Below are 24,649 nucleotides of genomic sequence, written 5' to 3'. Positions count from 1 at the left end.
ATGGTTTTGACCTTAATTACATGTACTTGGGTTACCATTGAGTAAGACATAAAGTCACATCCCCCACCTCGAAGCTTCTATTTCTTCATCTGAAAAACAAGGGCATGGTAAACTTGAGTCATTTTTAGAAAAATGAATGCACCTTGAGGCCATAATATTAAGTGAAATGAACCAGACATAGAAGCATAAGCATCACAGGAGAAATCCAAAGTATAAATAATTTAAAGAGTAAAATAAAAGATATCATTTCTCAGCCTTTTGGCTAAGATCAAATGAAGAGTGAAATAAAAGATTATAGGTACAGGGAAATAAATCCTTGCAAATAAGAAGGGGAATTAGTGATGGGGGGGCACAAGAGGAATTAAAAAATTTAGGATGTATTATATACATGTAATGACTCATGATGAATGTAATCATTATGTACAGCAAATGTACTAATAAACATAATTTTAAAAAATGGGCAGGGAACTAGATGCTTATGTTAGATCCCTTCCTGTTTGAAACGTTCTTTGATCTCCAAAGAGCCTGTATGCACTGACATTTAGAGATCAGTTGGGGTGCTACCTTCAAGAGGAGGAGGCAGTCATCGTTAGGGCTCCTGCAACTGCAGGGGCGTTGCTGCTGCTGTCATTGGTAATCCTGAAGGCCCCTTCTGCAGAAGATACTGAGAGCTTATATAGTGATGGCAGACCATTTAGAGACCAAGTGGCCACCCCACTTCTCAAAACTTACTTTTGCAAGTGCCGACAGTGCAATTAAACTTTAGTACTGAAGTTTTAGCTTAGAAAAAAAAATTGCTATCCAGTGCTTGGCTGCTGGGTGACTTGGCTCATCTGTCAACAGAGAGGGCTGTGTGTGCCATAGATTCACCACCACTGGTCTGTGTGGATGGAATACTTACCAGAAGAGGCACTGTTCTGAGCCTTTTCCTTGTTTACTGAGATATAATTTACATCCTGTTATATTCACCCCTGTACATTGTACAGCTCATAAATGTTCCCTATATTTGCAAAGTTGTGCAGTCCTCACTACAACTCTGTGTATGAAGCACTGTTCTCATTCCACTTTACAAATGAGGACCTGAGACTCAGGGGACTAAGTAGCTTTCCATGTCAGCAACAGGTGAGGAGCTGGGTAGCACAGCTGTGTAGGCAGATGGGCTGTCGAGCCTATTGGCTACCTCCTCTGTGTGCTGTTAGCCCTCATCTTGCTCCTTTTCAGAGTCCAAAGGTAACAAATCTCTTTATGCACTCCCAAGCGAGGTCTGAAGTGGCATTCATGGTCTGGTGGGTTTTGTCTCTGCAGGTTTTCCGCTGCCCCATGAGTTTCTTTGACACAACTCCAATAGGCCGACTCTTGAACTGCTTTTCGGGGGACTTGGATGAGCTGGACCAGTTGTTGCCCATTGTTGCTGAGGAGTTCCTGCTCCTGTTTTTGATGGTGACCCCCATTCTGCGGGTCACCAGTTTCTGGTGGGTTTTGTCTCTGCAGGTTTTCCGCTGCCCCATGAGTTTCTTTGACACAACTCCAATAGGCCGACTCTTGAACTGCTTTTTGGGGGACTTGGATGAGCTGGACCAGTTGTTGCCCATTGTCGCTGAGGAGTTCCTGCTCCTGTTTTTGATGGTGACCCCCATTCTGGGGGTCACCAGCGTGCTGTCCCCATACATCCTGTTGATGGAAGTCATTATAGTCATTGCTTGCCTTATTTATTATGTGTGAGTAGGTTCTTTGTGCTTATGAGTAGGGTTTGAAGCTTGGGTGCAAGACCAGGACTAACCCAGATTGGGTGGTCCCACAGGTGGGTGGTTTCTCACTCACCCTCATCTGCATGCAGGATGTTCAAGAGAGCCATCAATGTGTTTAAGAGACTGGAAAACTACAGCCGGTCCCCTTTATTCTCCCACATCCTCACCTCCTTGCAGGGCCTAAGCTCCATCCGTGTCTATGGGAAGACTGAGGACTTCATCAGCCAGTAAGTCCTGCTGCCATCTGAGGACAATGGGATGTGTGCTGGTGGGGAGAAGGAAGGGGATTGAAAACTCTGTTGGGACCATTTATTTCTTTGACCCTCCAGAACTTCATCTGTAAGATGGTGTTTAGAAGAATAGAAAGTGAAAGTGATCTGGAAAATATTGGTAAACCTTACAGGCCTATTTTATTTTACATGCACTGTTGGCCATGGATTCCTCATCCTTGAATTCAATTAATCAAAGACCAGAAATATTCAGTAGAAAAAACTGCTTCTGTGGTGAACATGTGTGGACTTTTCCTTATTATTTTTAAACAATATAATACAACCACTGTTTACGTAGTACTTACATCACATTAGGCATCATAAGTCATCTAGAGACGATTTAAAGTACAGAGGAGGATGTGCCTATGCAAATATTACAGCATTTGATAGAAGAAACTTGAGCATTTATTTTTGGGCTTTGGTGCCCTCAGGGGGACTTGGGAGCAAACCCATGTCAACACTGAAGAATGATTGTATGTATGAAAATGTATACATATATAATATTTGATTGTAAGGTATATTATTATGTGAAAACACCTTGCATTAGTTTTCATTTCACATCCAAACATATATCTAATTTTAATAGAAATAGTGGGCAACAGTAACTTTCTAAATAACAGAACTTCTATCACTAGCCAAACCCATAGATTTGCTTTCTGAGTGTTGAAACAAACACAGAAAAGTCCTGATTGTTGTTGAGGCTTAATTGTGTAATATGAACTATCAATGTAGAGATTTCTAAATAAATAATCAAACTCAATCTTTCCCTACAAGAATCTCACAGTCTGTGGAAGAGACGAGACATGGACAGATATGTTTGTAATAACATGGACTAAATAGGATAGGTGGTATAAGAAAGGAACAAATAAAATATGCCAGGAGTTCTTCAGGGAAAGGGGAGGCCAGGGGAAGCTTTGAGGAGGAGATGGTCTGAGCTGGTCTGATGGTCTGAGCCACCACACCTTGAGTGCTGGGTGAGATTTAGACACCCAGATTTAGACATCTGATAACCCGAGCCCCGATGAACCACGGCGCTGTTCTCCCTCTGTGATCAGGGTTCCCAAAGACGGTGCAGACAGGATGGTGGAGTGGTTCACTCACCCAGTTCACACTGAGAGGTACCATGTGCATAGCACCAGTGGGGACACAGCAGGATGTGGCAGATGCAGTACCCACCCTGAGGTATGCGGCAGGGTGAGGGCACAGAGAGACTGTCGTGGCATTGGAGCCGTTGTCAGGGAAGAACTCAAGGGAAAGGACTCTGCCAGAGATCCATAGGAGGTGAGAATCAGGGACCAGACAGAGGGAGAAGTGGATGCAAAAATTCCAAGCTGGGGACATAAGGTTGAAGGACAGCAAGGTGGCTTGAGCATCTGTAGAGCCACTGTATGGCCAGGGTCTCATTTATTTATTTAGATTTCTTCTATGTAATCCAGGCTGGCCTTGAACTCACTGTGTAGCCCAGGCTGGCCTCAAACTCACGGTGACCCTCCTGCTTCAGCCTATGGAGTGCTGAGATTACAGGCGTGCACCACCACACCTGGCCAGGCTCTGTTGTACTTAATTGATGAAGCCCCTAAAATGCAAGTGACTCAGTCGTTGTGGAAGGGTCAGATGGGCAGAATTTGGAATGGCCTGTGCCAAATTTCACAGTGAGAAGTTGGAGTGATTTGTAAGGACCACTGCATGTGGGTGACTACTCACCGAATGCTAGGATGTTTTTTTGGGGGGGTACTGGGGATCGAACTCAGGTCCTTGCACTTGTGAGGCAGGTGGTGGAGCCACTGAGCTAAATCCCTGGCCTAGGATGGTTTTAGTTGTACACAGACAAACACTTTTTATTTCAGCAATGAGAGGTCTATTTGAATATACTTTAGAAAAAAAAATTAGCACATCAAACTCATTATTTTGATAATTTTAAACCAGTGACAAAAATTTCTTTTAACATTAATTCTAGGCTATACTAAGTCAAATAAAAGAAAGATACTATTTGTAATAGGATAGGTTGTGTGTTGATTTGGAAAATTGTGGTGGTGGCATGTGAAAACTAAGAACTGGGAGATCTTTTTGGTTGGAAGTAATAGGAAAAACTAATTCAAACCAGTTTTTAAAAGAACAGAGTTTTGTTTGTTTGTTTGATTTTTTGATACTGGGGATCAAACTCAGGACTTTGCACTTGCAAGGCAGGCAGTAGCACTGCTGAGCTAAATCCCTAGCCCAAGAACAGACTTTTAAAAATCACAAAATATTAACAATTGCTAAGTTAGAGGGGAATGGATGTCATTAAATGAACATTTTAATTTCTTTGTACTTATGAAAATTTCATTGTAGAAGGCTGGAAGAAAGGTTGTGGGGTTCCCATTAGGTCAGATAAATGAAGAAAGTAGAGAAAGGACTCACTTCACTGGGCCCTGTCTGGGCGCTGTCCTTAGGGGAAAGATGGGAAGGTCCATTTTCATGTCTAGGAGGCCCCTGGTAGCTGCAAGCCCCCCCCACCCCCGACCCAGAATGGCAGTCCAGAGTCCCCTGACCCCACTGCAAGGGTCTTCCCTGTACTCACCCATAAATCCTGGCATTCACTGTCTGTCAAAGGTTCAGTTAGGGAGCCCACCTGTCCCTGAAACAGTCACAGAGGCTAAGGAAGGTGTATGTCAAGGGCTGTACACCTGCAGACCCACTCCTCAATTCAATCAACTCCAGCCCTCATTGACGGGGTGGAGGAGGAGGAGATTTTTCTTTCCCTGAAGAAAATTCAGGTTCTGTTGGTGGCAGTGGAGAGCTGGAGGCTGGAGAAAGTGACCACTGCCCACCTGTGGAAGCCCTGAGGTGGACAGATGCATGGTTCTCAGTGTGGGCTTTCCTTCCTAGGTTTAAAAGGCTGGTAGATACACAGAACACCTACCTGCTGATGTTCCTGTCTTCCACGAGGTGGGTGGTGCTGAGGATGGAGATTATGACCAACCTGATAACGTTGGTCGTGGCCTTGTTTGTAGCGTTTGGCATTTCCTCGGCTTCCTATTCCTACAGAGCCATGGTGATCAGCCTCGTGCTGCAGGTGAGGAGGGCTCATAGGCAGTGGTGCTCTCAGGGCTGTCAACTCTCAGCCCTGTGGCCCTGGTCACATTCAGGGTCAAGGGGCTCTGCTATAGCTTGGGGTTGGCCTTGTGTGATCTGAGCTCTGAACCAACCTACTCTGTTTTCTTGTGAGCACTTTCTGCTGAGCTAAATCCCTAGCCCAAGAACAGACTTTTAAAAATCACAAAATATTAACAATTGCTAAGTTAGAGGGGAATGGATGTCATTAAATGAACATTTTAATTTCTTTGTACTTATGAAAATTTCATTGTAGAAGGCTGGAAGAAAGGTTGTGGGGTTCCCATTAGGTCAGATAAATGAAGAAAGTAGAGAAAGGACTCACTTCACTGGGCCCTGTCTGGGCGCTGTCCTTAGGGGAAAGATGGGAAGGTCCATTTTCATGTCTAGGAGGCCCCTGGTAGCTGCAAGCCCCCCCCACCCCCGACCCAGAATGGCAGTTCAGAGTCCCCTGACCCCACTGCAAGGGTCTTCCCTGCACTCACGGATAAATCCTGGCATTCACTGTCTGTCAAAGGTTCAGTTAGGGAGCCCACCTGTCCCTGAAACAGTCACAGAGGCTAAGGAAGGTGTATGTCAAGGGCTGTACACCTGCAGACCCACTCCTCAATTCAATCAACTCCAGCCCTCATTGACGGGGTGGAGGAGGAGGAGATTTTTCTTTCCCTGAAGAAAATTCAGGTTCTGTTGGTGGCAGTGGAGAGCTGGAGGCTGGAGAAAGTGACCACTGCCCACCTGTGGAAGCCCTGAGGTGGACAGATGCATGGTTCTCAGTGTGGGCTTTCCTTCCTAGGTTTAAAAGGCTGGTAGATACACAGAACACCTACCTGCTGATGTTCCTGTCTTCCACGAGGTGGGTGGTGCTGAGGATGGAGATTATGACCAACCTGATAACGTTGGTCGTGGCCTTGTTTGTAGCGTTTGGCATTTCCTCGGCTTCCTATTCCTACAGAGCCATGGTGATCAGCCTCGTGCTGCAGGTGAGGAGGGCTCATAGGCAGTGGTGCTCTCAGGGCTGTCAACTCTCAGCCCTGTGGCCCTGGTCACATTCAGGGTCAAGGGGCTCTGCTATAGCTTGGGGTTGGCCTTGTGTGATCTGAGCTCTGAACCAACCTACTCTGTTTTCTTGTGAGCACTTCTGAGCGGGGAAGTCTATGTTTAACCTCTGCATCTAATAGAATCATAGATGGCCACAAGTGAAGGGAGCCCATAGCCACAGAGCCCTACACATCTGGTAGGCCCATGGAGAAACTGAGGCACAGACAAGGGAAGGAGTTGTGCCAACAGGCAGAGTTCACAGAGCCAGGATGAGAGCCATGCCTCTGGGTTGCCTGGTCAACGTCTCTGAACTTCCCACTTGCACCCTGGCTGACTGGCACCTGGCAGGGGTTAGAAAACAGGGCATCTCATGGGGTGTGAAGCCAACTGCTGGGTCAGCCTGGAAAGTGTCAGCCAGTCTGGTCTGGTGGGGTTGGCAGGGGCTACACTCAGAAGTCACATCCCGGGCTGGGGTCTTGAGCAGCTTTAAAAACAGGTTTTCTAGGAGATTCTGAGGCAATGACCGCTGCCTGGTGGCCTGAGATCTCCATGCGCCCAGCACTGGTGTTAGGGTGCACAGAGAAGGTGGGGCTGGCCAGGGTTCATGGCCCACAGAGCCCCACAGTGGGGCTGGGAGGCCATAGGCTGCCTCACACCACCTCAGGGGACTGGCTATGCAGGTCCAGGGCTCCCCTCCCCTGGGGTTATCTATTAACTGCTCCTTCGGGGCTCTGCAGCCTTTTCTCCATTTGGCTTGGGATCCTGTGTTTGTCTTGCTGAGCTTTGTCACCAGTGCTCAGGGGTGATTTTGGGTGTGCAAGGGGCTCCACACCTTCCCGGTGAGCCCTGCAGCATTCGTGTCTATGTATCGGCACATGTTCTGGGTGTATGTACACGCTGGTGTGTGCAGCACACCTTTCATGCAGACAGTTGTGCAGTGATCATACCCAGATACTACTGCAGGGCTGTGTTTGTTGGGAGCTAAGCTCGGCTGGTGGTCTATGAGGTGACTGCTGAGCACCGTGACCCTGGAGTCCCTCTAGAGAGCTGCAGGAGTCAGACTAGGAGGCCTGAGCTCAGGGGCTCAGCACCAAGTGAGGGGAGCCCTTTGCACACACGAAATCACTCCTCAGCCATGGGGCCATGCTGAGGACCTGGAGCCAACTGCAGGAAAGGCCACACAAGTCCAGAGGGGCAGTTAGAGGACGGGGTGCCCTGGAACTACAATCCAGTATACATACAGCTTCTTCTGTTTGATATTCTCCTTCCATTTGATATTTCCTGTTTTGCAGAAGCAAAGTGGGTAAGATTGGGTGGCTTGGGATGTCCAGAGTTTTGAATCATTGGCGAGTGGCCTTGGGTAAGTTTGTTAGCCTCTGTGTGTCTGGCATTCTTCACCTGTAAAAGGATGATAATAAACCACAGCTTGTGAGGAAACATGTACACAATAGTACAGATTCAGGCAAAACATCTGGAGTAGTGGCTGGCTCAGACTAAATGTTCCAGAAATGGTGCCCATTGTTATTCCTGTCTCACAGAGCAAACATGAACCCATGTAGCCTACATGCACTTCTGTTCCAGCCAAGCTAGTGCCTCACTAACCTCTGCATGCCTTCTGAAGGGACTGGGTCCATACCACACTCCATGTGGCTTTGCAACCCTAAGAGATTTCTTAGTAAATGCCAGGGGTGCTTCTGGTGGCCAGAAAAAGAACCAAGTCGTAATGGCCCCAACCATCTGGAAACTCACTTTCTGGTGAAGGTTAAAGGCTGGGGTAGGACTATCTTCTGTTGGTTAATTGCGTGGACTAGCATAAAGTTGTGATCATTTTCTCCTTCTGTTCTGCCTTCCATAGCCTGACTTTGTCTCCAGGGCTGTATACTGAGTCACGAAATGCCTGCTGCAACCCAGCAGTCGTCTCACACAATGACAGCTGAAGGCTGGCGACGACACTACTTTCTTCCATGTGTCCCTTTTAAAGAACAAGAAACAGTGTCCCAGAACACTACCAGCTTACTCTGCTTCATGCTTCATCGTCCTCAGTAGTGTCACAGACCTACTGCTAAACCAGTCACTGGAAAGAGAAGTGGAATTAGCATGATTGGTTTGATGGGGAAATCGTTCCACTTTGAAGAGCTGCTCGTGGGTGATGACAGCCTGTGGTTTGGGGAGTACTAGAACCCGTGTCCACCCCCAGTAGCCTCTTGAGCTCTGAGCCTTCTCCTTCCCTCCAGCTGGCATCCATGTTCCAGGCCACGGCCCGGCTTGGCTCGGAGACAGAGGGGTACTTCACAGCTGCGGAGAGGATGCTGCAGTACAAAAAGGCAAGGCTCTGGGCAGGGTCTGAAGTGGGAGCTCTCTGAGGTGGGTGGTGACTCTGTGACCCTGGCAGTAACCACTGAAGAAGATACTGTTGTTCCCATCCCAGAGAAAGGGAACAGCATTTGAGCAAGTTGCCCAAGGTTACACAGCTGATTCAAGTGGCAAAAGTGGTTCAAGTCCACACTTGAACCAAGCAATCTATGCTCTTAACCCCTGTGCCATCCATAGAAGCAATAAACTGTATTTCCCCCAAAGTAAGACTTGGAAAATAATCAGCCTTGAAAACCAGAGATAAAAAATGCCAGCCCCAGTCATCCTATCCTTGCCTTACCTGCCTTACAGAGTAGTCACTGAGCAAGAGAATAGTGATGGCAGGTAAGGCAAGGATAGGCTGATTGGGGCAGGCATATTTGCTTTCTAGCTTTCAGGGCTGATTATTTCCCAGAGAGATCTGCAACTCATGGGATGCAATGAAAGCAGTCCTACGGGGAAATTTATAGTGGTAAATTCCCACATCAGAAAAATGAAGTGAGTGCAAATAACCTAATGTTGAACCTCAAGCTTCTAGAAAAAGAACAGCAAGTTGAACCCAAAGCCTGTACAAGAGAGATTATAATGATCAGAACAGAAATTAATGCACTTGAGACTAAGAAAACAATAAAAAGAATCAATGAGAGTTGATTCTTTGAAAGATTAAAGAAAATTGACAAACCCTTAGCCAACCTTATCAATAAAAAGAAAGAAAATATTGAGTCCATGCCATTAAGAATGAAAAGGGCAAGATCAGAATATAAACTTGCAGAAATCCAGAAGATCATCAGTACCTAGTACTAGAACCTGTACTCTAATAAGATGGAAAATTCAGAAGAAATGGACAATTCCTAGCTACATGTGAATTATCAAAGCTGAATCAAGAAGATATAAAAATTCTAAATAACCCAATATCAGTCAATGAAATGGAGGGGAAACAAAATTACCAACAAAGAAAAGCCCAGCTCTTGATAGATTCACTGTTAAATTCTACAAGAACTTTAGAGAAGATCTAATGCCACTACTCCTCAAACTCTTAAATGAAATTGAAAGGGAAGCAGTACTCCCAAACTCGTTCCTGGAAGCAAGCATTTCCCTGATATCAAAACTACAGAAGGACCCAACCAAAATGGAGAACTACAGGTTAATTTTCTTAATGAACATAGATGCAAAATTCCTCAATAAGATACTGGCAAAATAATACCTATGGCAAATCATGAAGAAGATTATACATCTGACCAAGTAGGATTCAGTGATGCAGGGAAGGTTCAACAGACACAGCTCAACAAATGTAATACACCACATCAACAGAACCAAGAACAAAAACCACGTGATCATCTCAATAGATGCAGAAAAAGCATTTACCAAGTCCAACACCCATCCATGATAGAAATCCTACAGAGAATAGGAATAGATGGTCCTTATCTCAGTCTGATAAAAGCCATCTATGACAAACCAGCAGCCAACCTCATGCTAAATGGACAAAAATTGAAAGCTTTCACTCTAAAATCAGGAAGAAGACAAGGATGTCCATTATCATCACTTCTGTTCAATATAGTTCTCTAAACTTCAGTCAGAGAAAGGACTAATGATAGGAAAGGAACGAATGAAATTATCATTATTTGCAGATGGCATGAAACTCTACATAGATGATTCCCAAAACTCCACTAAAAGAGTTCCAGATTTAGTAACCAACTTCAGTAGCATGGCTGGATACAAAGTCAATACTCAAAAATCAATAGCATTTCTGTACACAAATAGCAAACTCATGAAGAAAGAATTTAGGGAAACAACTCCTTTCACAATAGGGCAAAAAAAAAAAAAAGGAACTACTTAGGAATCAAACTAATAAAAGAAATGAAAGACTTGTGCAGTAATAACTACAGTATTCTGAAAAAGGAGTTGGGAAGTGGATATCAGAAAATGGAGAGATATTCCTTGTTCTTGGATATGCAGAACTGATATAGTGAAAATGGGCATACTTCCAAAACTGTTATACAGATTTAATGCAATCCTGATCAAAGTACCAATAGCATACCTTATGGAACTAGAGAAAGCAACCCTAAAATTCATACAAAACCAGAAGAGACCTGGAATAGCAAAGCAAATAACAAAGGCAAGGCAGGGGCATTATAATCTCTGACTTGAAATTATACTATAATGCTATCATGTTAAAAACAGCATGGTACTGGCAAAAAACAATTAACAAAAAAACAGACCTGAGGATCAATGGAATGGAATAGGAGATGCAATAATAACTCTAAACACACTCAGCTACTTTATCTTTGACAAAGGGGCCAAATAACTTCACTTGAAGAAAGATAGCTTCTTAAATAAATGGTACAGAGAAAAGTGGCTAGCCATGTGCTAAAAAGTGAACCTAGACCCATATGTCTCACCATGCGTTAAACTGAAATAAAAGTGTTATCAAAGATCTAAATATTAAAACAGAAGATAGAATAGGCAGAACCCTTGAAGGCACAGGTGTATGCCAAGACTTTATAAACAAATCCCAATTTCACAGGGCATTTTACAAAGAATTAGTAATTAAGATCTCATCTTATTAAAAAGCTTTTGCACAGCAAAAGAAACCACCAACAGAATGAAGTGATAACCCACAGAGTGGGAAAAATTATTTTTTGGGGGAACACAGTATTATGGTTTGTATCTAGATCCTGCCCCCCACAAACCTCATACAGTCATAGGGCTGTTTCAAAAGTGGCTGAATCTGGAGTGTGTTAGGTTAGGACTAAAGGCATATGATTACTAAACCAGTACCCTGCTTGGCTTGGCACTGCCCTAATTCCAGTTGTCTGGATAGAACAAAAGGGGTAGAAAGATGCTGTTAAGGTCTGACCCTTGTTGCTTTTGCTACCACGTGGATGCCATGAACCGTCTCTCCTCTATGATGCCCCTCTGCTATGTGCCACTCTGCCTTGGAGGCAGCTGATTATGGACTGAAACCTCTACAAACTGTGAGCTAAACAAACCCTTTCCCCTTTAACTCAGGGTGTCAGCTATTTTGTCTCAGCAACAAGAGAAAAGTAACTAAGACACACGGTGCTATTGCTTCTATGGATGTCATAGTAGTTAAGAGCACAGATTGCTTTGGTTCAAGTCCACCTTTTGTCACTTGGAATCCACAGTGGGACCTTGCACAACTTGCTGAATTTCTCTTCTTTCTCTGAAATGGAGTCAATAACAATGTGTCCTTCATTGGGTTATTATAGAGATGAAATGATAAAGTTGTAAGTTTCTTGGCATGATGCTTGATGCATAGCCAAGGCTGATTACTATGCTGTCTGTGGTGACAGAGGAGACCCTTCTATGGGTCAAGCACTGGGCTGAGCCCTTTATATAGTGAAGGGGGGTTTGCATGCCCTTTCGGGTGCCCCTTCCCAATTAGGCCACTCATGCACCGAGAGGGCTGGCAGGAGATCTTTATTGTAGGTAGGCGAGCAGGAGGCAGGAAGGTAGAGAGAGAGAGAGAGAGAGAGAGAGGAAGAAGAAGCAGAACAAGAGAGAAGAACAAAGAAAGGAAGGTCCTTTTATCAGTTTTGGGGTGGGCTATTGCTTATTTATGAGGAGTGAGCTACTTTTAACCTATCACAGGCCAGATTGCTTTTATGGGCCCAGTCCTGCAGACACAGGTTTCAACTTTCCTGGACCACTGTGGCCTTGGGGGGGAGGGAAACCAGAGATAAGGGCATGAGGTCATTTTAGGAGCCAAGATGTACCAGGAGAATGCAGCCTGTGAGGCGGCGTCACAGCATACTTTAACATGATCAATTCCCTAACATATAGATTGCATCATGAAATTATAGAACAACTTTGCAAGATTGAATCATCTAGACGAGGATAATTGTGTGACATCGATTGAATTATTGATTGAATTATCCAGATGTAACTGAGTCTTGGCTGGGCTGAGTGTCCTGTTTAATTGGATCACACAGCCTGGGGCTGGCGAGACCTGGGGAGCCAAATCTCTGGGCCTAGGGTTCCATAGGATTTGTGAATCACAGGGCTCTGCCCTAACTCCAGGGTTTCTGCTGTAACATTGCACCAGCAGTGGAGACCCATGACTGTGATCACAAACCCATCATTTAACTTGTTGGAGCCTGTTTCCTTACCTGTGAAATGCATCTCAAAGGCCCATGCCCTAGGGCGAGGATGGAGAGGGAGGAAATATACCCAAGGTCTCTGAGCTCTAAATAGGAGTGGTTAATGATTTCTGCTACCAGTGTCACTGTGGTTCTGACTTTCAGTTCTTCAGAGCCTCACAGTAAGTTGGAAAAGGTGCTGTGTGACTAACAAGGAGGGGCTACTTATATGGGTTTTTCACTCTCCTGGAACAAAACCATGCACATTTCGGGTGCATATGGGTGAGTGTGGGGTGGAGGGATGTTCGCTCCTCCCAGGGTGTGCCTCGGGTCACTGAGCATGGTCATGGCTTGACTGTGGTGCTGGGCAGACTGGTATGGAAGGGCAGGTTTTCAGGGGACAGGCAGAGGCTGATAACTATTGACTTCTTCCTTCAAAAATAAGATGTTCATTTCTGAGGCCCCTTTACGTGTGGAAGGTGCAAGTTGTCCCTCTGCATGGCCACAGCATGGGGAAATCACATTCCAGGATTATCAGATGAAGTACAGAGACAACACTCCTATTGTCCTCAATGGAATCAACCTGACCATCCCTGGCCAAGAAGTGGTGGGCATCGTGGGAAGGACGGGCTCTGGTGAGCTTAGTCCTCGGGCAGAGCATTTCCCTTTTTGGGGCCTTTGGGTGCCAGACCTTTTGGGAACTTCCACTTGCCAGGTCACCCAAAGTATTCCCTTGTCCTTCACTGTGTACTGGCCCCTGCACTGAGTGGACATGGGTAACTAAAACCCCAGGTTCCTCCTCTGGGGGGATCCAGTGGAGGGATACAAATGATAATTAAGTTTGCAGTGGTGGCCATGGAGGAAATAATCAGTGTCAGGTCCTCCCACCATCCCTCCCTTCCTTTCCGTAATCCCTGCCTGGTCCTTTCTCATCAGTTGCCTTCCTCTCCCTCTTCCTTCCACCTTCTTGATTTCTCTTTGCCCTTCTGCTCCTGCCACTCTTGGGAGATCTGGTCCAGATGTTTCTCCTGTGCCTTTGAATTCAGAGACACTGTTCAGACTTGGTTTCTGGGTGCCTCATCTCTAGCCCTAGACATCGCAGAGCTGCCTTGCCCAGGCAGCACCCTGGGTGACTGGGTCTTTGCCTCCTTAGCACTCCAGGAACGCAACTGTCACCACCATGAGATGATGAGCGTCTTGCTCTTTCTCCTTTCATCTTCTATGCTTCTTGTTTCCACTTGCAGTTGGTCTGAGAGAGCTGGGCCTGGCATAGAGAAGCCAGCCTTCAGACAGTGGTCCAACTGACAGCACTCACACAGTAGGTATTTACTGAGGACCTACTGTGTGCCTGGGAACTGAAAAAGGGAACAAGACACGGCTTCTGTCTTCACAGGCCTTACCTCTGAAAGGGGTTGAAAGTGCAAATGGCTTTGATGTTGATGAGTGAAAAGGGCCTGGGTTGTGATGTAAGGAATGAAGTGCATGGGCTGGGACACAGAGGGGTCTGGGGTACCGAGGGGATCTGGAGTAAGAAGTGGACCGGTCCACCTAAAGCTTAGCTACACTCAGATCCAGCAACTTACTGCTTGGGGAACATGGGCCAGTTCTGCTGAGTCTCAAGAGAAGCATGCAATTTGCATTTCTGTATATAGAATCTTTGGGCTTTTTCAAATGGTGACAAAGAATTAAAAAGTAACTGTAGCACTGTATGCGTGGAATAAGCATGTGTGTTCCTGGCTGTGGTACAGGGGTTCCATTGGCGACCTCTGGTCTAGGCTGTCAGAAAGTTGCTCATGGCTTTGGACACGGGGGCAGAGGAGCCCCTGGCTCATGGCTCCAGAAGGAACCAAAGAAGGGAGGAGGTCAGGTGCAAAGGCCAGAAGTTACCTGTGCTTCCTTTGGTGTAGGTTCAGGAAACTGAGGCTCCATGTATTTCTTGCCCAATAGGAAAGTGCTCCTTGGGTGTGGCTCTTTTCCGCCTGGTGGAGCCTGCAGCAGGCCGCATTCTCATCGATGGGGTGGACATCTGCAGCATTGGGCTGGAGGACCTGCGGTCCAAACTGTCAGTCATCCCTCAAGACCCAGTCTTGTTCTCCGGTACCATTAGGCAAGTTTGAGGCCAGTTAAAATGATAACTACTATGTTATGTATATTCTGCCATATAGCAAGAACCAAATGGTTTAAGGAAGAGACCTCTGTAGCCTCATTATACTGGAAAGGTCAAGGCTGGATTCAAGGACTTAGTTTTTCCCTAGCTCTGCCTTTGCTTTATTTTCAAATGCTACATGTGGGCCCCTGGGGGCTCCAAGGGTCCCAGTTCTGTGGCAGGATGGTTGCAATCTCTCCTGTTCAGTCCAGCAGAAATGACCGTGTATCTTTCCTCACAGTTGTGTTAAAGCTTTGATTTATCACCTTATTTATCACCATATGTGTGTGTGTGTGTGTGTACATATATATGTGTGTGTGTATTTAAATAAGAAATTATGATAGTTGAAGACACCTTGACATTAATCCTGCTCAAAATCCTCTCCCTCACTTCAAGCACACTTATCCTATGGTTCTTGCTGCTTTCTGAAGCAGTTCTAGAAGTCCTCTTTCATGAGTGTCTTTGTGCTGTCATGGCAGCCTCTGTGTTCTGAATTGTTTCTTTGTTTTTTGGTTTTTTGAGATAGGGTCTCACTATGTGATTGAGACTGAGCTGGAACTCACTATGTAGCCCAGGTTGGTCTCGAACTCACAGCGATCCTCCTGCCTCAGCCTCCTGAGTGCTGGGATTACAGGCGTGTGCCACCACACCCAGCTTCCATGTTCTGAATTGATTCAAAATATTTTCAGCAATTTATGTAGAATAAAAATATTACACTGTGTCCTCATCCACCTTATTCACCAAATCTGGCACCATGTGACTTCTGGATCTCTACCAGCGTCAAAATGACCATGAAAACATTTAAAATGGATTCAGGCCATTGAGGCAGCCAGGATAACACAATTAAAGACACTCACAAAGAGAGTGCCTGGGATCTAGTCCAGTGGTTCTGGCACCTGCCTCACAAGCACAAGGACAGGAGTTTGATCCCTAGTACAAAACAAACAACAAACAAACAAGAACTTTCAGAAGGGCAAGAACAATGGGATAATGAGTGTGTTTGAAGTGAGGGAGAAGATTTTGAGAGGGGTTAATGACAAGGTGTTTCTTACCGTAATAGTTTAGAAGACTTAAATGTTCATTATATTTCTGATCACACCTCATAATCACTGTGTCTGGGGATTCCCATGTGCTGATTAGGTCATATCCAGATCATGTGCTACACTCTTAGAGTGGGCTGTGGAGCCCACCTAGAGCATAGGGGCCCCTATACTGACTTGAGGGTTGGAGATGAGGTGGTCCCAAAACAAAATGTGGAGTCTGCTACCTGCAGAAGCAATGTGGTAGTTTGCTGAGTTTCTTAAACCCAGGAATCCCATTGTAACCATTTTTGGCCATTTACTGTATATAAAATGAGTGTTCACAGGTTGTTAAGCCTTCCTTTCCTGTGGCAGGTTCAGCCTAGATCCCTCTGACTCTTACACAGACCAGCAGATCTGGGATGTCTTGGAAAGGACTTCCCTAACCAAGACTGTGAGTAGCTCCAAGGTCTGCTCCTTGCTCTCAGCTGGCATCTTCACAGGGAAAGCAGCTTTCTGGGGCTCCCCTCACGTGGTGTCCCAGATGCTGTTGCTTTGATAATGGATTAAATAATCTCAAGAGATGATTTGGAATTGCTAATGAAGGCTAAGGCCAGGTACCAACAGGGTGTCAGGCCCTGTTCTAAGATCTGGGGCTGCGTGAAGCAAAGATCTTTGACCTCCTGGGGCTTGCATTCAATGGGAGACAGACAAAAAATGGATGGAGACACTTGCAGAGAGTAGGAGATGCTGCAAAGGTAACTATGAGGCAAAAGCAGTTGCATAGGGGAAACAACTCCTCTGATAAGGTGACCAGGCAAGGCTCCTTTCTCTTCTTCCTCCCTCCTCTTCTTGTCCCTCTCTTTCCCCCAAGTACTAGGGATCAAACCCAGGGCCTTTGCATTGGGCTACATCCCCAGCCTTTTAAAAAAATTTTGAGACCTTCTTGCTAAACTGGTAAGTTGCTCAGGCTGAGCTTTAATTTGTAATCCTCCTGCCTCAGCTTCCCAGAGTGCTGAGATTCCAGGCATGTACCACTATGCCTGGCCAGGAAAGGCTTCTTTAAGAATGTGGTAGTTGAGCTGAAATCATACATGAAGGCGGACAAGTGGAAAGATCTTTGCTAGAATCAGGCACCAGAACTCACATGTACAAAGGCCCCAAGGTGAGAGCAAGCCCCCTTTGCAGTTAAGGAATGGCAGGAGGCGGGAGCGGGGAGGGTGAACTGTCACAAAATGCAACAGGAAAGTACTGTGGCTCCCTGAGGTCCCCCACAGTGGCCTGCATGTTGTCTCTTCTTCCCCATGGCACAGATCTCCAAGGTCCCTGGGAGGCTGCATGCAGAAGTGAAGGAGAGCAGTGGCAATTTCTCTGTCAGGGAGAGGCAGCTGCTGTGCATTGCTCGAGCCCTTCTTTGCAACTCCAAGGTGAGAGGCCATTACCGAGCGGCCGTCACTAATCACTGGTGCCGTGCAGCATGGTAAACCATGCTGACTCTCTCCCCGCACTCACAGGGCAGGGACACCATACTGTATCTTCTTGCCAAGGCTCCCAGAAGGCTCCCCTGTGCCACTGGGCCATTCCAGAGCAAGTGGGGTGTGGACGAGGCATGCTGGGTGAGGGAGGGTTCACAGCCTGGACTCTTGTTACTCTGAATCCTACGACTAAGCTGAAATGGTGGTGACAGGAACCAGATTAGGATCCTTTTTCCTAGAAGAAGGCAAGATTTGAAACCAGCTGATTTAAAAAATGCCTATTGAATACCCTTCTTAAAACTTGAATGCAAGACATCACTTTTTCCAAAAAGTAGAATTAGGACTCAGAGGACAGCTGATATGGGGGAAACTGCATGGTTTTTATTGATTTATTTTTTTGTTTTTGTGTGCTGAGGCTGTAACCCAGGGTCTCACACATGCAAAGCATAACTATGCCCCCAGCTCTTGTTGCACATAAAATGTCTGATATAAAAGTGTTTTTCATCACTCCTTCAAGTTTTCCAGGTATTTCACCATAATTTCAGTAACTGGAGTGGCCAGGATCAAACTGCTCTCACACAAGGGGCACCACATGTGTAGACATACACACACACATACACACACACTTACACACATGTGCCTGCACCACCTGCATACTCCACACATGCACTCAAGTGCACACCACATACGCCATCTCAATTCACGGTAATTGCAAAATCTGTTTGTTTACACTGTTAGACCTGAGGGGGAAGAGCTCCATAGGGCCTGCAGTGGGGAAGAAGGTTTCTAAAGAGGTAGGATTTGTCTCCTCTTTGTAGGGCACAAACAGTAGAACTTACAACCTGTCAGTAGCCCTTTCTTAACTTCTTAGTTCCTTCTTTCATGGGAAAAGGGCTATATTTGCACATCATGCTTTCTGTGCTATAATTTTTATTGCGTATTGTTAAATAGGTACAGATACATTGGAGTAATGAGACTATCTGTATATGGCGATAGGCATCTCATGTACCTCCTAGGTGCACACCAGCCCATTTTCGGGATGTTTGTTCTAGTTGAATTCAGGCAGATGGAAAGGTAATTAATAGCCCAAGAAATTGTCCCTAGGGGTAGGGTTGGGGATGGATCTCAGGGGTTGAGTGTTTGTCTAGTAAATGAGGCCCTGGGTTTGTCCCAGCCCTGAGCCATTTTCATTTCCAGGATCTTCTGGTCACTAAAGTATAGTTAGCTCTTGTTTGAAACTTAGCATCTGTTGGTAATGCCTTGGACAATTCTAGTGCAAAGTAGGTTTTGAACTCAGCTCAATTATCCCCTTTTCCAGCTGGGAAACACAGGCCTGGTGCATGAATGGTAGAACCAAGACCAAGACCTAAGTCTTGGTAGCCCAAGCAGCCTGCTTTCACCTGTTTTCTTCCCCCCAGGTCACCCTTATTGATGAAGCCACAGCCTCCATTGACCTGGAGACCGATACCTTGATTCATCGCACAATCCGAGAGGCTTTCCAGGGCTGCACAGTGCTGGTCATTGCCCACTGCATCACCACTGTTCAAAACTGTGACCGAATCCTGGTGATGAGCCATGGGAAGGTGAAAGTTGCTTGTGTCTTGGGGATGGTTGGAAGATGGGTGGATACTAAGGCTCTTGGCACAGGAGGCCTGCAGATCCTCCCAGATTGAGCTCACCTGTCCTGGTCTCCTCCCCTCCTTTCTCCAGGTCGTGGAGTTTGACAGGCCCCAGATCCTGCAGAAGCAGCTCGGGTCATTGTTTGCAGCTCTGCTGGCAGCAGGCCACTCTTGGCTGAGATCAGGAGAGGTGGCGACCATGTGAAGACTGGTGGCCAAGCTCAAAGTAGCACCAAGGTGTACCTGCAAGGCCTGCAGCCCATGATGTGGCTCTTTCCCCTGGAAGCAGTGCTGAGGTGTGGTGACAGGTGCTGGGATGGAAAAGGAGGTTAAGAGAGAAAACTCAAAACAGGCTACTTTGTGGCTCACAAACCTTAGAACCCAGTCCTGCTTGAGACCACAGGGCCACATGATCATGTGCCTCTTTTTAGTTCATATGCTAAAAAATTACATAGTAATGTAACAGCACATTACAGTGTTCTGATCTATGTTAGAAATGTTGCAAATGATGTATTGATTTGGTAGAAAATAAAACAAAGGAAAAAGGTCACATGCTTTGTTCTGCTTTCTGTGTTAGTTAAGATTTGTTCAGTTGCAAGCAACAGACACTCTCAAACTGACTTCTGGAAAAGGTACTTTATTGGCTTATGTGACAGAATATTCCAGAAAAAATTATGTCCGGGCGCTAGGATTGAAGGATATCTGTCTTGAGAGCTCTGTCTTTTTTCTTCCTTTTTTTGGCTTCACTTTCTAGCTACCTTTCATTTTCCCCTGACAATGTAGCTCCCAACATACACCAGCTCAGCATCCAGGTCTTCTGGCCCCAGTAATTCAAGCAGAAGTTTCAGGGCTCTCTCAGTAGGTCAGTTTGGGTCGTGTGCACATCCAGAACTAATCAGGTGTTAAGCAGTTGGAATACAGTGACTGTCAAGCCCAAGTCACTTATCCATACCTAAACTTGGGGCTGGGGGCTGCTTCCCTGAAAAATAGAAGCAGAAAATGTAGGGGGTCCCAAAATAAAACTGGAGTGCTCTTCCTACGTTAAAGGAGAAATAGGTATGGATGCTCATAGGCCCAAAATGGTAGCTGCCTACTATGTTTGTTTACAGATTAGATAAACAGGTGGAATAGTTAGTTTAAAACAGATACCAATTGGAAGTAAGATCATTTATTTCCTCCTTGCCCCTCCAACATGTTTATAGATATCTAAATAGGAAAAAATTTATTTTCAGTGTACTTATAGGGAGACCCCATTGAGGGGGTAAAGTTCAAAGTATTTTTGTTTTAAAAGTATGGTGTCTGTTCCAAAACTTCATAAAAAAATTAATTCAGTAAACCAATATTTTCCACTGTTCTTGCTCTGGGACAGGCACCAGTGATGTAATGATATCCCCATGCTCATGGAATTTGGAGACCAGGTAGACAGTACACAAATAAATAGGCCATTCCAGACCAGAGGTACTGGAGGTGGTGGTGGGGCAGGGGGTCCAGGCAGGCAGAGCAGGCACCCAGGGAGAAGTGTGGCTGCCCACTCACTGAGACCTGTAATGAGCAAATGTTTACTCAGATGAAGAGGACTGGGCAAGAAGATGGTTCAAGGCAGAGAGAACAGGCAACAAATCTGTGCAAGGAGGAACAAGGACCAGGGCTGACATGATTTCTGCACCAACCAGAAAAGATGCCATTTCTACCTGAAGATGGTGACACTTGCCTCTCTCACACCTTCAGTTCTCTTCCCAGAATTCTCTAGTGGTACTTGCTTCTTTTTTTCTAGGTGAACATCTTTTCTTAAATATCCCTTCATCCTGTGATTTTTTTTCCCACCAACCCTTCCCCTCTCTCTTTTGGGAGGCCATGAAGGATTGGTGAGCTCTACACCGTCCCAACCCATCTTTGAGGGGCTGTAGTGTTACCAGATAAAAATGAGTCAGTGCAGAGTGGCCACTGGAGGTGCCTGATATGATGGAACAACCAAGGATGACTTCTACCTCAGGTGACCTAGACCAGCACAGCCCGGAGGTGGCATCTCATTGAGCCTGCTTAGAAGGACTGACAGCCTCACTGAGCAACAAGAGTGTCAGATGTACCCAAAGCATTCTCAGAAGTGCTGAGTTCCTAGCAGATCCAAGACAGGCATTCTCAGCTGAGATACCAAGATGGGTTAAAGCAGTACAGGAACAGTAAGGCAGCTGATTTCACTATTTGTGAAGCTCCTGCCCAGCTTGCATTATTTCTCAGCAAACTTGCATCATATCTTTACCTATTGATTTCTCCCTGGTATTAAGGATCCCAACATTTTATTGTTGGCCCTGGATTTGATGGCACTACAATAATGACCTTGGGCAAGAGCAGCAAGATGCTGACCTGCATTCACTAGAATGTAATGTGTCCTACAAGACAGTTGAATCATCATTTGCACCTTTAAGGGTTTGAGTTCGATTCTCTGCGGTAGTGACGAGTTCAGGAAGATCAAGACAAAGACAGGGAAACAGCCAAACCATGAAGAACAATAGGTTTGACGTTTGGTGTTGAGGCAGGAGATTAAGGCGTGGCCAGCCGACTTGGCAAGTGGGCATGACCCATCAATCCTAGAGGTCCAGGACACATGTGCACAAGTCTTACACCTGGGATCAATCATAGAATGCTATCTTTAATTCTTGTGGTGTGAAATCAAGCAGGTTTTTTTGAGAGGATAGCCTAGATCTGATGTCAGAATAGGGATACCAAAGATTGTTGCTATTGGCCTCATGGCCACTGTTAGCCTTCTCAGTGGCCCTCTCTGCACTCAGCAGAGAATAGTTCTTTTCCTATCTTTAATAAGTGTAAAATCTTGCTACTTTTTCATGTGTTCTGCCCAATTCTTCATTCAGGGAAACAAGAACCTGCAAAGGTTCCCTGGGAAGAATATAGTACCTCAGATCCCGGTAACTGTGTGAGGGGAATAGGATATCCATGACAAGGGAAGAGAAGTTCCTTAAAGATACTAGCATTGTTCAGTACCACTGGCTGCAGCTACTGGAGGTCCTGGGATTGGGAGGGGAATTGGCAGGTGAATGTATAAATTCCCCAGGCTCTGAGTAGAGTACTAGGCCCTGCCTGAAGAGCTGAGGTGACTCTACAGGAAAAAGGCAGTGTAGCAGCTGCTGCTGTTGCTAGTATTGCTGGCATTACTGGAGCCCCAACCCTGTACCCACCCAGAATGGTAGACTCTGTCCCACCTGCAGATGGAGCAACCCTGCCTTTGGGTGTTATGGCTCCTGCACATGGTGTTAGATCACCCATGGGCTCACCAACTGTGTTTCCCCCCACTTGAGGAACACTAATAAGCATAGCCCCTCCAGGAATGAGACCCTTTCCATCAGGAGTATGAAGCCCACCTCCTCCAGGTATGAATCTGCTGGGAATCTGGGATACTGTTGATCCACCTAGGTGACATTTTTCCCTGAAGTGCGTATTATGAAATTGAAGACTGAACTTATTGTCCTCTCTTTTTGCATTAGTAATAACTAATGATAAATGCATGGAACAATTAAGAGAAACAAAATGGCTCTTCTTGCCTGGCCCTGCCCATCCTAGAGCTGTTTTGGGGAGTGGCCTCCAGTAGACAGGAGGAAGAGCTCCAAGTTCAGTGTTGCAACCATAACACTTGGTTCAAAGGTCCTTGTGCAGCAAATTTAGTGCCTGTTGTTCTTGACTGGGCCAGCAGGTGGCAGCTCCTTCCCAAAAATGTGGGAAGGCCCTGCCAGTTTCAAAATGGGCAGGACAGATGAGATTCCACCAGCAAAGTGCTGATCCTTGGTCAGGAACAGGAAATAGATCTTGTGGCCACTCAATCTGCAGGGCCATCCCACCTGCCCTGTGCCCACCTCCAGTTGCAGCCTCTTGGAGTTGGTCACATGTTGGAGTCACTTAAAGAATTTTGAACCATTGCTGTCTATTTCCAGAAGCTCTGGTTTAATTAGTTTGCATGAAAACTGAGTGTCAGTATTTTTACAAGCTTTAGGAGAATCTAAAGTACAGCTAAATTTGATGACTACTGGCTCCAGTAAAGCAGAATTTTTTGAAAAGTAGTATTTGGGAAAAAAAAAATGGGTGATATTTTATTTCTTAAGTGTTAAATGTATGTGTTTTTTGCTATGTAAAATTCTTTTTCAAATTACTTCCAGGAAGATGTCAGAATGGTGAACATCAGAGAAACAGCCTCTCTGAGATTGTATCTAAACACTTAATCTAAAGTACAGCTAAATTTGATGACTACTGGCTCCAGTAAAGCAGAATTTTTTGAAAAGTAATATTTGGGAATAAAAAAATGGGCGATATTTTATTTCTTAAGTGGTAAATGTATGTGTTTTTTGCTATGTAAAATTCTTTTTCAAATTACTTCCAGGAAGATGTCAGAATGGTGAACATCAGAGAAACAGCCTGTCTGAGATTTGGTATCTAAACACTGGAATATAGCAATGTGAGGAAAAGAAGGAGTGAAGTGGTTCCCTGATAAGGATCTGAAGCAAGAATTGAAGCCCACAGGGACAGTGAAGAGAGAGACTTCAACAGAAGAGAAGGAGGTAGTAAGCAATGCTTTCTTCCTGAGCCTAGGCCCACTGTGTGGGAGAGGCAGCTCAAACTTGCAGAAGCATGGTGACTACTAGTGACCCCAGAGGCCACTGCAGAGAAATGTGCTAGTAGAATGGAGCAGTGAACACAGCAGACTACAGTATCTGGTGAGTTATTTAGTATTGGACATTTCCTGGGAGAGGGCAATTGACCAGTAACCATCTTGGAGAGAGGCCAAATGAGCTCTGAACTCAGAGTAACTGCAGGCTAACTCCATTTAGCAGGTCAAGTGAGGTCAGGGTGAGGTAGAATGGAGTTTAAGTTAGCAGAAGGTCAAGGAGCAAATTCAAGACTGCGGGGAGCTGAATTTAAGCCCTCAGGAGGCATATGGAGTGTTGCAGGCTTCACACACTGGGTTCCAGCCTCACAGCTAGAAACCAGTTTGAATTTCAGTGGACCTAAGGTGCAGGCTTGTTAGTATTATCTGCTACCCCACCTTAAATCTATGGCTGACTTGCTTGGATTAATCAACATGGATCTGCCCATTCTGTCTACCAGTTACAGCAGAAACATGCCCTGAAGTGGCAGCACCACTGAGCTAAATCCCTGGCCCTGTTTTCTTTTTTCTTGATTGTTTGTTATTGTTTTTACATGAATTTGAACATTTTTACTAGTTTTCTTATTGATCTGGTCTGTTCCTGTTCTTATTTCTTCCTTCTCTCTTTCCTTCATGTCTTCTTCACCAGTTTCTTAAAGTTCACATAATCCTTCAGCCTTGCTTCTAATCTCTTTTTTTCTTCTATTTCTCTATTTTTCCTCCAACACTCTAAATTTATTCCCTTGAGGGTAAAATTGCCATATTGAGGGCATATTTACTGTATACAATTTTCTGGTTCATTTTAGATTTTGTTATATAACCACAAATATAGTTCATATGCCTAAAGGTGACAAATTAATACTTACCACAGTTTGTCATTTTCTAGAATGTGTTTGATGCTATTGTTATTACTGATTGCACTACTTTAGCCAAGGTGACATAATTTTTCTAATCAGTTGTTCTTCCTGGTATGCCAAGACTGAGATTGCATAAGGGTCATAAACAATACTATAACCAAAGAACCAGTGACTAGGACAAATAGGCATCAACTTCTCATCTCCAATAAGTTGAAGAAGTAGAATCTTGCAACAGACTCAAAACACAAAAATCAGCTACACCTGGAAGACATCTCTGAGAAG

General features: G+C 45.3%; 1 protein-coding gene across 1 annotated transcript in view; it reads left to right on the top strand.

Annotated features, from left to right (window-relative positions):
- The window catches only part of LOC104868258 (multidrug resistance-associated protein 9), a 40,401-nt gene extending 21,001 nt beyond the window's left edge, over window positions 1-19,400 (top strand). The window contains exons 5-14 of the mRNA XM_033760599.1: window positions 1,306-1,718; window positions 1,838-1,975; window positions 4,886-5,072; window positions 8,383-8,472; window positions 13,046-13,235; window positions 14,548-14,707; window positions 16,141-16,219; window positions 17,079-17,192; window positions 18,659-18,823; window positions 18,951-19,400. Coding sequence (XP_033616490.1) covers window positions 1,306-1,718; window positions 1,838-1,975; window positions 4,886-5,072; window positions 8,383-8,472; window positions 13,046-13,235; window positions 14,548-14,707; window positions 16,141-16,219; window positions 17,079-17,192; window positions 18,659-18,823; window positions 18,951-19,064 — 1,650 coding nt within the window. The 3' untranslated portion in view covers window positions 19,065-19,400. The remainder of the gene's footprint in view (window positions 1-1,305; window positions 1,719-1,837; window positions 1,976-4,885; window positions 5,073-8,382; window positions 8,473-13,045; window positions 13,236-14,547; window positions 14,708-16,140; window positions 16,220-17,078; window positions 17,193-18,658; window positions 18,824-18,950) is intronic.
- Window positions 19,401-24,649: the final 5,249 nt, after the last annotated feature.

The sequence above is a fragment of the Fukomys damarensis genome, unplaced genomic scaffold (assembly GCF_012274545.1).
Source record: "Fukomys damarensis isolate Sample0158 unplaced genomic scaffold, DMR_v1.0_HiC HiC_scaffold_114, whole genome shotgun sequence".
Classification (NCBI taxonomy): Eukaryota; Metazoa; Chordata; class Mammalia; order Rodentia; family Bathyergidae; genus Fukomys; species Fukomys damarensis.
The sequence above is the reverse complement of the archived record's forward strand: the minus strand, read 5'-3'. Positions and strand labels throughout refer to the sequence as shown.